The sequence below is a fragment of the Martes martes genome (genome assembly GCF_963455335.1).
Source record: "Martes martes genome assembly, chromosome: 2".
Taxonomy (NCBI): domain Eukaryota; kingdom Metazoa; phylum Chordata; class Mammalia; order Carnivora; family Mustelidae; genus Martes; species Martes martes.
In genome coordinates, this window is record NC_137889.1 from 199,006,372 (window position 1) to 199,020,782 (window position 14,411).

Here is a 14,411-nt window from a genome sequence, read left to right on the forward strand (position 1 = left end):
CACAGGACCCTGGGATGATGACCTGAGCTGAAGGCGGATGCTTAACCAAATGAGCCACTCAGGCGCCTCTCATTTTTAGTTATTCTTAATACCAGTACCAATGAGACAAATCCATAAACTTCCTTAGAAGTTGTCGACATTATGCTAGTAACTGATAAAAGTATTCTTACACACTACAGGGAGCCTGGGTGGCTCACTTAAGCATCCAACTCCTGATTTTTGGTTCAGGTCATGATCTCAGGGTTCTGGGATCAAGCCTGGAATTGAGCCCCATGTCAAGCCCTGTGCTTAGCATGGAGTCTACCTGAGATTCTTCCCCCTCCCTCTACCCCTCCTTCCACTCAGTGTGTCTCTAAAATAAATACATAGATCTTAAAAAAAAAAAAAAAGTATTCATATACACTATACAGAAGAAAAAGAATTGTAGATCAGATATTCTGAGGCATAGGTCTTAGAACACCTACTTAATAATGCTCAAAAATAAAAAGCAACATAGTTGTACTTGGTAATATCTGAAAATTAGCATGCTTCTAAACATATTAGGATTTAAGCTGGTTTTCAAACACAATATAATACTTTTTAAATTATGCATACTTAAGTATATACCTTGTGCTTTCCTTGGAGATTCATAGCTAGACATAAGTTACATTTCAAACAGTGGAAAAAGTCTTCCTTTGGACCAATCCTAAAAATATATGTAAAAGCCAAAAAAATTAGGTTCATTTTTAATACAATGGTAATTTACTCATTTTTACATAAGTTTAATTTCACTGTAAAGTTAGTTCAATTCACAACGAAGAACATGGGGTAAACCCCCACCTCCCCAACATCACTCCCCAAATGTAAGCACTATAAACAGAATGGTTTATCTATCCAGGTTTTTTCTATAAAAGTGTATACACAACACATACACACACACATACACACCCTTTGGGTTTTATTTTTTACATAAATGAATTCTTTCTATACATTCTGTTCTGTGACTTTTATTCACTGAACAACATATTCTAAAGATTATTCTGTCTAGACCACTTCATTCCTCTTCATAATTACATAGTATTACATGGTATGGATAAATCATAATTTGTGAAAGTATTCCCATATATAATTTAATACCTTGAGTTAATATAATGATATAAAATAAATGTGCTTATACAGGGATGCCTGGGTGGCTCACTCAGTTAAGTCTGCCTTCAGCTCAGGTCAAGATCCCAGGGTTCTGGGATTGAATCCCACATCGGGCTCCCTGCCCTGCTTGTGCTCTCTCTCTCTCTCTCACAAATAAAAATAAAATCAAGCAAGCAAGCAAGCAATATGCTTATTCAGACATCACTTAGTCATCTGCTGAAAATTTTATAAGATTTCAAAAACTGAATCTATGGGATCAGAGGGTATTACATCACTGGTTTTGATACTGACAAACTGACCTCCAAAAAGACAATACTAAATTGTGCTTCCATTAACAATGTATGACAACACCTGTGCTTCCCACACCCTAGTGAACACTGCTTACCTAGATGATAAACAAATAAAAGACATCATTTTAATTTGCACTTCTTAGGTTATAAGACAGGAAATACATTTTATTTTTTTTAAGATTTTATTTATTTATTTAACAGAGAGAGATACAGTGAGAGAGAGATCACAAGCAGGGGGAGTGGGAGAGGGAGAAGCAGGCTCCCTGCAATCATTATTTAAAGTGTGTAAAACCAGGGCCCCTGGGTAACTCAGTTAAGTGCCTTCAGTTCAGGCCATGATCCCAGGGTCCTGGGATCAAGCTCCATATGGAGCTCCCTGCTCAGAGGAGAGTCTGTTTCTCCCTCTCACCACTCGTGCACGCGTGCACGCACTCTCTTTCAAAGAAAATCTTTTTTAAAAAAGATTTTAAAAGATTAAAAAGAAAAAAAAACAGAAGAACGTGAACCAACAAATGTATCAAAAAATACCAAACATCAATTATGATACCACCACTCATGGGTAACTACAGCTAATATTTTGGTATGTATGATATCCTGACAGACATTTTGTACCAATCATTCTCCCAATCCCTAAATATTATTCAAGAACTTACTTTTAATATGGGCTTGCAAATTTTACAATCTTCCAACATACAGGTTGGTTCTCATTTTTCATTATTATATTTTTGTTATATATTTATCAGTACAAGACATATTCTACACATAATTCTTGGTACATAACTCTATTTCCTTGGGATAATCTAAAAATGGAATTATACAGTCAAAGGGCTGAAACATTTTTTAAGAGCAGAAATCAGAACACCAAAACCACATTTGCCGTATCATAGTCTCATAGTAAGTATCCTGGTGCTTATTTAATAACAATAAGAAATTATATTTCCCCATTTAAAAAAAAAAAAAAACTCATTCTAGTACATTTCAGTAAGGATATAAGCACCCATTGCCAAAAAATTCAGTGTTGGATATCTGCCTCTAATTAAGGAAAAGGTGAAACCCTATTTTTAGGGCACGTCACAGTCAAAAGATTATCTAACTATCATGGAGCTATTTTAAAATACAAAATCAGGATTAATTTTATTACTAAACTCTGTAAGAAGCACGGATTTCCTTCTAGTGATTACTGCCTAAAGACAGTAATTATCAAGCCCAGAGACCAGAGTCAAGCTTAGAGGTATTTTAAGTACCAAGCACCAGCAGGAGAAATCTGATCACCTTTACCTTGCAGATTTCTTAAATGGACTAAAAGCAATAACTAAGTTTCATAATATACTTAAGACAAAAAAGCTGTCGTTAATATCCAAAAGGGGACTTGTTGTAAAAGAGTATCAAAGGTTCAACTACAAATTAAAAAGACTGATATTTAAGCAAAAATGTAATAATTCATACACTCAAATGACATGATATTTTTAAAATGTCATCATGAAAGGGTAAAGTTTCCAATGACACTGCTGCTATTGCAGAAACATTTTTGAATTGCCTTTTGATATTTTTATTGTTTAAAAAATTTATCATTTTCTAATGGCCATGTCATTTCTGACTAAACACAGTGTTTGCCAATCTTACTTAATAGATTTTGCTCCCAATATCTTTTTCTTTTTCAGAGAGGGAGAGGGAACATGGGAGTGGCAGAAGGAGAAAGAGAATTTTAAGCAGGCTCCACACCCAGCAGGGAGCCCGACACAGGGCTTGATTTCATAGCCCTGAGAGCACCACCTGAGCTGAAATCAAGAGGTGGATGCTTAACCGACTGAGCCACCCAGGCACCCCTACCCCCAGTATCTTTTAGCAAGCTTTAAAAGAAAAAAAAAATGAATACCTCTGAAAATCCCCAAGGGAGTGAATTTTCAGTGTGCCATAGGCACTCTGGAAAAAACTGTACAAAGACGTTCCAAAGATTTCTGAACAATGACAAACGACATAATGCTACCTAAAATACCTACCTGAAGTGATCATAATCATCTGTCTAAAACACACGCTAGATGAATGACCTCACAAGAAAATGAATGAACAATGTTTGTTTGTTTTTAAGATTTATTTTTATTTTAGAGAGAGAGCGAGAGAGTGACTGAGTGTAGAGGGAGAGTCAAAGGAAGAGGGAGAGAAAGAATCTCCAGCAGACTCCTGCTGAGCATGGAGCCTGACGCAGGACTCAATCTCACGACCCCGAGATCATGACCTGAGCCAAAATCAAGAGTTGGATGTTCAACCAACTGAGCCAACCAGGTGCCCCTGAACAATGTATTTCTAAGGGGAAAAAAAAAAAATGGATTCCTCACCTGGTCATTCAATAGGAGGGACTGCAATTCACAGTATTTTGTTACATGAAACCAGACCATCCCATTTTGCTAAAAGGTATTAACAGCATTCTTCCATCTTTTATGATGTTTATACACCAAAATTTACGTGGTATGGCTCCTAAATGGAGAATTGTTGAAAGGGAAGTATGTGTATAAAGTATTTGGAAGGGAGGCGCCTGGGTGGCTCAGTCCATTAAGCTCCTGCCTTCAGCTCAGGTCATGGTCCTGGGATCCTGCGATCAAGCCCCTCAGTGGGCTCCCTGCTCATCTAGAAATCTGCTTCTCCCTCTCCCACTGCCCCTCCCCCCATGTGTGCACGCTCTCTCTCTCTTGCTCACTCTCCCTCTCAAATAAATAAAAATCTTAAAAAAAAAAGTATCTTGAAGAAAACAGATGATGTAAAAATTGAAAATAAATTACAATATTGAACATCCTAAATAAGGTGTTTATAAATTTAAAAGTAAAAAAAATTTTTGTGGGGCGCCTGGGTGGCTCAGTGGGTTAAAGCCTCTGCCTTCGGCTCAGGTCATGATCCCAGGGTCCTGGGATCAAGCCCCGCATCGGGCTCTCCGCTCAGCGGGGAGCCTGCTTCCTCCTCTCTCTCTGCCTGCCTCTCTGCCTACTTGTGATCTCTGCCTGTGAATAAATAAATAAAATCTTTAAAAAAAAAAAAAAAAGGTTTAAAAAAAAATTTTTGTTGTATTGAAACTAAAAAGATAGTCACTTTTTTTTTTTTTTTTTAATTCGGGAGCATTTTATTTAATGTGATGAGTATGCTGTCTTTATAAGTTCATTCCAATCTGGATAGTCACCTTTAAATACAATTATGAGCTCTCAAAGTCTTCAAAAACATTGAATTTGACAATGCATAAACAGAAGTAATGATAAGCCAGAACCTATTAGTGGTGTACTTGAGATCTGCAATCAATATATTTTGATGGTATGAGTGCACAAAGTGAAAAAATTTACAGGTCTATAAATTAATTACAAACTAGAGCCTACTAGAATTGTATCTAAAATCTACAATCAGTTATTATAAGAAGGACATGTGTCAGATTTATGCATGACAAATGACCAGTAAATAGCTACATTCAAAGGATATTGCCAAATTTAGTACATATCCCTTCAGAACTAGAAAAATATGGAATCAAAATTTAGATTTGCAACATTTAAATTCTTACTAAAATTTCTAATGAAGCTGTTTTTCACTAACTTTATTCTGTCATTCATAATAAATATATAAATTATATAAACAATAAAAAATATTCTGTTATTTGTAAAAGGATTTAAAAATATACTTAGATGCTAAATGTTGATGACAAATTTTCCTCATATACAGATGGAAATCATAACACTAAAAACGTGTTGCTGAAGATACACAACCTACACATTACTAAGCACCTACTGTATACATGGCACTCCCAGGTACACAAATTTAAAGTTTGAAAATACCTTAATCTCATGAATCTCAATATTTACCAGGTATAGGAATTTAAAATTTGAAAACATCTTAATTTCATAAAGCTTAATACATATAGGGTAAGATGAGATGTCTACCTATTCGGCAGTCTCAACAACTTGAAAGTCAGTAAATTAACCATAAAATGTGTTGATTCCTTTGTTGTAATAGTGGTAATTAAAAACTGTGCAGATCTGACATACAAAATAACTCAATATAACAGTAAAAATGAACTGGAGCTCATGAATCAAATAGGATGAACCCTAGAAACAAGGGTTTGTTAAAAAAAAAAAAAGCCACAGAAAAATAAATAGAATATGAGTTTAAAAATAAGCAAATCTAAACATACATTGTAAATTTCCACTCCACAAAGTTAAAAGTAGCCTATATAGGACCAAAGCTCCCACTGACAACTACAGAGGCTAGATTCAAAGAAAACAAACAAGCCCTTTAATAGGGTAAAGAACAACTAAGGGCTTAAAGGGTCAATATCCCAGAGAGAAGGGAAACACCCTGAGGCAAAGCCTGCTTCTTCCTCAGGGAACTTGGAGTCTACACTATTCTATTAGAAGCTAAGGAGCTAAGCAGCAAGCAGGAGGTAACGGGACAGGAAACCAAGTAAACCCTCTGGCAATTTCTCTGCTAGAGAGGCAAAAAACTGGAGACCAGGTCCCACCACAAGAGATGCCCTGGTAACCAACCCTGGCTTTAAGTCAAGCTAGTCAAGGAACCATGTGCTAGGAGCCTGAGTGTTAGGGAAAACAAAACAGAACAGGACTTGGCCTCTAATCATCTCAATCTTTAATTGGATAAATGGAATCTGTCTCTAATTAACTGCTTGCCAAAAGAAAATTCTCTTTGGAAAAAAAGCATCCAGAGCCTATACAATTTTGTCCAACAACCAACTAAAAAAAGTATCAAGCATGCCAAAAGGCAGGACTAAAGAACCAAACACCAAAGGAAGAAAAACAGAAATCAGAACTGACCCACAGATAATCAAGATAGTGGATTTCTCAGACAACTGCCATTAAATTACCAGTGAGTAATATGTTGAAGGAAAAAAAAGGTGAAGGATTTCACCTAAAAAATGGAAGGTACAGAGGGTGGGGGAGAATTAAATGTAAATTCTATCATTTTAAGAAGAAAAATAAAGCCTAAAATGAAAAACTCAATAGATTAAATATTAGATTCAACACAGTACAACAGAGACCTGGAATATAAGTCAGTAGGAACTATGCAATTTAAGCATGAAGGGAAAGGAAAAAAAAGATAAATACAGGGAAAAAAATTTAAGAGACTTATGGGACACAGTGAAAAGATCTATACCTAGAGTCTCAGGAGAGGCAAGAGCAGGGGGCAGAAACATTATCTGAAGAAACACTGGCCAAGAATATTTCAAAACTGACAGAAGACATCAAGCCACAGATTGAAGAAACTCCACAACCTGGGGGCCCCTGGGTGGCTCAGTGGGTTCAAGCCTCTGCCTTCAGCTCAGGTCATGATCTCAGAGTCCTGGGATCGGGCCCCACATCAGGCTCTCTGCTCAGCAGGGAGCCTGCTTCCCCCCTCTCTGCCTGCCTCTCTGCCTACTTGTGATCTCTCTGTCAGATAAATAAATAAAATTTAAAAAAAAAAAAAAAACTCCACAAACTGCAAGCCAGATAAATATTTCACAAACCTGGACACATCATGGAAAAATTGCTAAAAACCAATGACTTGAAAACATCAAGAGAGGGATAAAGGACAGATTATCCTCAAAGAAACAATAATAATCCTGTTAGGTGACCCAAAAACAGAAACCATGGCACCGGAGTATCTTTAACATGCTGAAAGAAGTAATTCTATACCCCCCCCAATTCTTACAAATGAAGGCAAAACAAAGACATTTTCTATTTTTTTTAAGATTTTATTTATTTATTTGACAGAGAGAGGGGTCACGAGTAGGCAGACAGAGACAGAGGGGGAAGCAGGCTCCCCGCTGAGCAGAGAGCCCGATGAGGGGCTGGACCCCAGGACCCTGAGATCATGACCTGAGCCGAAGACAGAGGCTTAACCCACTGAGCCACCCAGGCACCCCAAAACAAAGACATTTTCAAAGAGACAAAAACCTGACAATATGTCACCAGCATAGCCTCCCTAAAAGTAATAATGAAAACAATTCTTGAAACTGAAGGAAAATAATCCTGAAGACAAAGGAGATGCAGAAAGACAAGAGCAAAAGAAATGGTAAATATGAAGGTAAACCTAAGAAAATATCAGCTGTTCAAAACAATGTCTATAGAGTTTAAAATATACAGATTAAAAACACGAAAACAATTGCATGTAAATCCCCTTAGTTAAGGTTCTTGCACTACTCGGAAATGATAAATGCATTACACTAATAAAACACAGATGTATCTCACAATTTCTAAAATAACTAAGAATAATAGAAGAATGTATCTCTAACAAATTTACAGAGAATAAAAACAAAATATAAAAATTGCTGATTAATCCAAAAGAAGGTAAACAAGGGGAAAAAAGGACAAACAAATACTAAGGAAATAAAAAATACTAAAATTGTAGACTGAATTGGAAAATGTACATTGTAGATTTATATGTATAAACAATTATATTAATAAGTCGACTCAATGTGCTAATTAAAAGAGTTTTCATCAAACTCCATAAAAAAATAAAATTCAACTATATTCTGCTTACCAGATATATGCCTTAAATGTAAGTATACAGAATGTTTGGAATAAAAAAAAGAAAAGGGATGGGTACACATGTAAAAACCAATCAATGAAACGTGATCTAGATACAGTAGCTCTTAAAGCAGGAAATACTGCTAAAGATAAAAAGAGACATTACATAAGGGAAAATGGGTCAATCATAAAGGAAAATAGAACAAGTCTATGTAAACACCTAATGATATTGCCTTAAAATATATAAAAATGCAAAAAAAACAAACACCTTATTATTCCATTTACAAAAATTCAATAGAGTGGTTACCTTTGGACGAGTACATTGACTTGAAGGGGGCATAAGAGAGGCTGCGACATTGCTATGAACATCCCACTTTTTGATCTGGGTGGTGATTAAAAAAAGAATGTTTTCCTAAGTAAACTCCTAAGGTTGCTTGTTTATGATTTCTGCATCTTTTGGTATGTTTGTTATCCATCCTTAAAAACAAACTACATAAAAGCTAGAAAGTGATTTAAAATATTCAAGACAGTGGTTATCTCCAATGGGAAAGAGGAGAAAAGACTAACATGGAACACTTGGAGCTTTAACAGTATTGGTAACATTCTATTTCTTAAAATGAGTTACTTACTGTATCAGTATACTTTATAACATGTTATGTTACATATGTGCTTTTGTATATATCCAATACTTCAGGGTTTTTAGAAAGAAAAACTCCTGTATACGGCATGTCAATAGTAGCTTATCAGAGAGAGACTGGACTATAGGTTTCTTTTGTTCTTTCCACTTTTTCATGTTTTCCAATTTTTATAAAGTCAGCCTGTACTTTGAAAATGCTTTTTAAAAAACTGATTTTTAAAAAAGTAAAGTCCACCCTAATTTTCTACTTCAGTTGCCTACAAAACACTTCAGATAAAAGCATGTTTTATATCCAAAAATTAAATTTTTAAATAGCCACACAATAACTGACGGGCTAATTAAATTATTACTACAAAAGAGGCATGAAAAAATTTTTTCAGAATACCAGAAATGTTTTTAATATTTATCATGTTGGCAGTAACACAGTTATATATATTTGTCACACTTACTAAACTGGATACTTAAAATGAATGCATTTTATTTGATGCAAATTATACCCCAACAAAGCTGATTTTAAAAACTATTATTGCCCAGGGGCGCCTGGGTGGCTCAGTGGGTTAAGCCTCTGCCTTCAGCTCAGGTCATGATCTCAGGGTCCTGGGATCGAGCCCCGCATCGGGCTCTCTGCTCAGCGGGGAGCCTGCTTCTCTCTCTCTCTGCCTGCCTCTCTGCCTACTTGTGATCTCTGCCTGTCAAATGAATAAATAATATCTTTAAAGAAAAAAAAAAACTATTATTGCCCAGGTACATTAAAAATAATTAGAAAAGAACATTTTACATACAGTACCTACAAATTCCACAGTTTTCACAATGATACTGTTTCTTGTCTTTGTCAAAGAGATGGCATATACTGCAATAATATTCCCCAAACAATGTGCTACATTCTTCGCAAGTCTGTTGGGCCTAAAACAGACACATGTAATTAAAAATTAGATTAAATTTACCAAAACATTTTGTATTATTATTTGAATACCCACAATTTGTTACAATATATGCGGACTCTTATAAGGTTTTAAACATTTAAACCAAAGATATTGCTTAGAGTTAAAGAAGTCTTATTTGCATACTCTTGATCAATTTTGTAAATCATCTTAACATTTTTTAAAAATAAAATAGGAATATGATAAAATCTTACATGTTGAATTTTTTCACAGTTTATGCACTGCACTTCCTTTACTTTAAAGCGATCTAGCTGATGATCTTCATTGCTATCATGACACAACCGACAAGTATAAAGTTTGTCACAGCAAGGTGCCTAATGCCCAGGGAGAAAAAAGAGGTATAAGAAAAGAAAAGTTTATAATGCAAAAAAAATTTTTCTTCCTCCTCCTGGAATAAAGTCAAAGAATACAACCAATCAATCGGTTTGTAAACTGATCCTAAACACAACTTTTCACTATTTCTTAGCATATTTTAACTATTCCCCCTCAATATCTATGTCTACATCAAGTTGAACATAATCTGGTCCTTAAATACTAAAGAATTATGAAGAATGGACACCCACAGACAGAAGAACTAAACACACAACACCCTAAACTCATCCTCAGCCTAAACGGCAGGCAGGCAACTTCTTCTGAGACATTTCCAGATAAAGTCATTTACCTACTTCAACCTTTAAACATTAACTATAATAAAGATTTTATTTTAATTCACGTGTGTTTATTAATGATCAACTATATCCTTGATATTTTAGAAGACAGAATAAATTTAAGAGATAGCCCTTGTTTTCAAGAGTGGCAGACTGCCAAAATCTTTTCTCTCCTTCCTGGACACATGACTGCCCAGCTATACTACAGTTCCCAGACTTCTTTGATTTCAGCTGTGGCCAAATGACTAAGTTCTTACCAAAAGAAAATGAGCAGAAGAAATCAGTGCCACTCCTGGGCCTGAGTATTAAGAAACTGGGCACGCCTCCTCCTCCATGCTCCCTTTCCCTTTTCCATCAGATGAAACCTGGACATGACAGCAACCCAGCTGATGACTGTATGCCCTAAAACATGGCAAAATAATACAATGGGAAAAACTTGTCCCTGGAGTGATCATGTGGATCAGTCTCATCGCCAAACTGGATAATTCACCTTGAAACTGTTAGGTGGGAAAAAAATAAATTCTTAATTCTTTAACCCACATTACTGTTGGTTTTTTTGTTACCCTTAGTAACTTAGCCTTATTCTAACTAGTTTAACCCACATTACTGTTGGTTTTTTGTTACCCTTAGTAACTTAGCCTTATTCTAACTAGTACACCAAGAAGTTTCTAAGCCAGTAAGTTAACCCAGTACTTTCCAGTATACTGTGACCTTCCAACTTCACTCATTTCTGAAGATTTCTTATGATGATTTACCACAACAGAGTTCATTCCTTGAAGATTTTAACACTCAACTGGTACCCTTTCTCTCCCAACACTGCTCTCATCCTATATCTTAGTGATCTGCACAACCACCCTCAATTTCTTGACTTTCTCACTTCCAATGGCCTTGTCCTTCAACCCTACTCAGCCAAATATTCTCACAGTCATACCACAGAATAGGGGTTCCCAAATGTTTTGGTCTCAGGACCCCTTTACACTCTTATAAATTGTTGAGGATCTCAAAGAGCTTCTGATTACGTGAATTATCTCTACTGACACCATACTATAAAATAAAACTGAAAGGTTTTTAAAATATTAATTCTTTTAAAAATAGTAACAAACCCATTACATGTTAATGTAAATGACATATTTTAATGAAAAATAGCTAGTTTCCCCCAAAATAACTGGATTCTCATTTCTGCTTCAACTTCCGTATTCAATCAGTTTAGATGAAGTATATGAAGAAACTTTGGACTCTCACAAATATATAGCTGGAAAAGGGAGGAGTATTTTAATAGACTTTAGAGAGAATTATGGATGCTCTTCTCTGATACTACACCAAAACTCGACAAGTCTTATAAATGATCAGTTGTAACATGGGCTCTGAAATTGTATCGGTGAACTTTTCTCCCTCTGTTGCATCAAAATCCTCTGATCTATCCTGCACTTTGAATCAACCTTTTACCCACGCATTAGTCATTCGGAAAATATCAGTTCACTGAGTTCTACAGCTCTTCTAAATGTTCACACATTTTCCATGCAACATAAAAAAAAAAAAATCATTATTTGTTAACATCACTACCAATCTCATCAGCAAAGTCTTTAGGTATTGGGACACTTTTAAGCTCACAGAAGCTTATACAAGTGTTTCAAAATTCTAATTTTTATATGAAAGGTTGAATTTTACCACCGGCAACTGTTTTCCTTGTAATGACAGTTTCTTTTCAATGGTTCACTTTTCAAGAAAGTGCCCACCAAATACTCAAGTCTAAATAACAAGATTTTAAGTAAAAACTGTTACATAAGAAACTAGTTCAGTTCACAATCCAACTGCATGAGAACTTTCCTCACAACAACCATCTAATTTTAGTCTGCAGAAGTGCTTGATGAAAACATTCCATTTCATCAAACATGTAAAAGGACATGTATTCGAGAGCTGAGATTTTTGTAAAATTAGTAACTTTACTGCTTTAGTTTTATCAATGACAGCCTTAAGTGAAACTTCTTTTTTAAACTATAGGTATAGTACAGGTCGGATGCCAGCAGTTTTAATAATTGCTTCTGCACACACTAAAAGACAAAATCTTAGTATCAGAAAGTAGTTTTGACCCCAAGGATCCCCTGAAAGGGCCTCAGGAATCACCAGGGGGGTGGGGGGGGTCCATTCACCACACTGAAAACCATGCTTTCTAAAACAAGAACTAAATCTTGTTTATATCGTAAGTTCAAGTATGAAATCCTCTAACCACTAACCCCTCTCTTTCCAACTCACTTCAATGCTTCCCTTGCACATATTCTAATTCTTTCCTTCTCTCTTCCTTTACATACTCTCCTAACCAAAACCCCAAGTCTGGTTAAATCCAATTCTCTCCTGTATAGGAATAGTCAGACATAGCTGAATAAGAATTTTCACACTTGTCTCACTTTTAAGTCATGATCACTAATTAAAAAGTGGGTTTTTATTACATTTCCCTAGTCGATTCCCTCATTTTTCTACAGCCTAGGACCTAAAATCTAGATGATTATTTCACATCTCTCCTTAAACCTTTTCCTCCACCCTTACACTCTGCTCATTATCTTATTAAACAGAAATAATCAAAGAAAACATTTTTTCACAAACTCTATCAACCTACTTGCAAATGTACCTAATACTCCATCTTCCTTTCTGTTATATATTTTTCTCTAAGGCCAACTCCTCCACTTGTGCACTGGATCCCATCTTTTCTTTGATTACTTAAGAGCAGTAAATGCTCCTACAGTTTTTTCTTTCCCTCCTGCATCATAAAATGTTCTCACTTCATGGGACACCTGAGCGGCTCAGTCAGTTAAGTGCCTGTCTTCGGCTCAGATAATGATCCCAGGGTCCTCGAATGGAGTCCTGCAGAAGGCTCCTTGCTCAGCGGGAAGCTTCTTCCTCTGCCTGCAGCTCCACCTGCTTGTGCACTCAAACTCTCTCTCTCTTACAAATAAATAAAATCTTTAAAAAACAAAAAAAAGTTCTCACTGGGTTATTTCCAATATGCGAACATGCTGCAATACCTCCCATTTTAAAGGGGAAAAAATCTCATGATCCCACATCTCTCAGCAACTAGACTTTTTTTTTTTTTTTAATCTCTCTTTCACAGCAAAACTCCACGAATTGTCCATGAAGGCTACTTCCAGTTTCACTATCTCAATCTCCTTCAAATCCACTCCAATCAGGCTTTGTCCCAATCTCTCCACTGAAACTTCTCTTGTCAAGATCACCAGTGACCTCCTTGCCAAATTTAAAGGTCAATTTTCACTTCTTATCTTACTCAAACAGCAGCATTTGATTTAGTTGATTACTTCCCCTTAAAACTCTTCATTTGGCTTCTGGTATTCAAGGAAGAAGGAGGGGGAAGGCAAAAAAGTATTTGATATTCAGGGTCAAATATCTCAGCACTATGAAACACAGACATATTTATGTGGTTTCCTGGGGAAAAGGACCCACATGTTGAATTCAGCTCCAGTTATCAAGTTTCAAAGAGTAACAAAACATATCCGTGGAAATGGAATCCTAAGGACAACATTCAGTTCACTTACACAACACTTGGTGAACCACTAACTTTGAAAGAGCTTCACCCAGTGCAGTGGAGGAATGTTCACCAAGCCTGGCCTAAAAAGAAGGCTCTAAGTTGTCCTTACAGGCCTCATACTTTTTTTTTTTTGTTTTTCTTTCTTTCTTTCTCTTTTTTTTTTTAAATGAAACAGGAACTTCTATCACCCCCATTTCACAAATGGAGCACTTGCTCAAAAGCACTGACCTATCAAGGGTCAGAACTAGATGTAGGGGTAGGGCTGTGGGACTCCAAAGCTCAAACTTTTTAAGTATAATCTTTAAATTGCTTCTTGCAGCAACAACAAAATCAGGAAACTTTAACTGAATGGGTGCCAAGTTACAATGGCACCCATTCAGTTAGATTGCTAGATTGACTAGATTGACTAGCAATTTTCCTCAAAGTAAACAGCAAAAATAACAATATACGCATACTGGGCACTTTGCTACACATAATCTATTTAGTGGCAATTACAGGGCTGTCTTCCTATTCCACACAAAACACTCTCCTGGCAGGCTTAGACATACTCACTGACTCTAAAATGCAGCGGGCGGGCTGTACAACTTATTCACTAGGAGCTGAAATCCGACTCCGATTCTCCACTCACTTATCCGTCTTCCATTATTTCATCACACACCTGAAAGTCACCCTGGCCGAAAGCCAGCCCAGGCCCGGCGCTGCCTCAGTCTACTTACAGCAGCAAAAGCTACGT

General features: G+C 36.2%; 1 protein-coding gene across 8 annotated transcripts in view; it reads right to left on the reverse strand.

Annotated features, from left to right (window-relative positions):
* The window catches only part of RCHY1 (ring finger and CHY zinc finger domain containing 1), a 48,248-nt gene that overhangs the window by 33,432 nt on the left and 405 nt on the right, over nt 1–14,411 (reverse strand). For 3 of the 8 annotated variants that reach the window (XM_080796158.1, XM_080796157.1, XM_080796156.1), the window contains exons 2-4: nt 9,688–9,807; nt 9,340–9,455; nt 607–685 (exon numbers count right to left, since the gene is read on the reverse strand). In XM_080796158.1, coding sequence (XP_080652284.1) covers nt 607–685; nt 9,340–9,455; nt 9,688–9,807 — 315 coding nt within the window. Of the gene's footprint in view, nt 1–606; nt 686–2,071; nt 2,219–8,222; nt 8,298–9,339; nt 9,456–9,687; nt 9,808–10,397; nt 10,536–14,411 lie in introns of those variants that run through there. The other 5 variants (XM_080796155.1, XM_080796159.1, XM_080796160.1 and 2 more) reach the window with 5 other exon arrangements.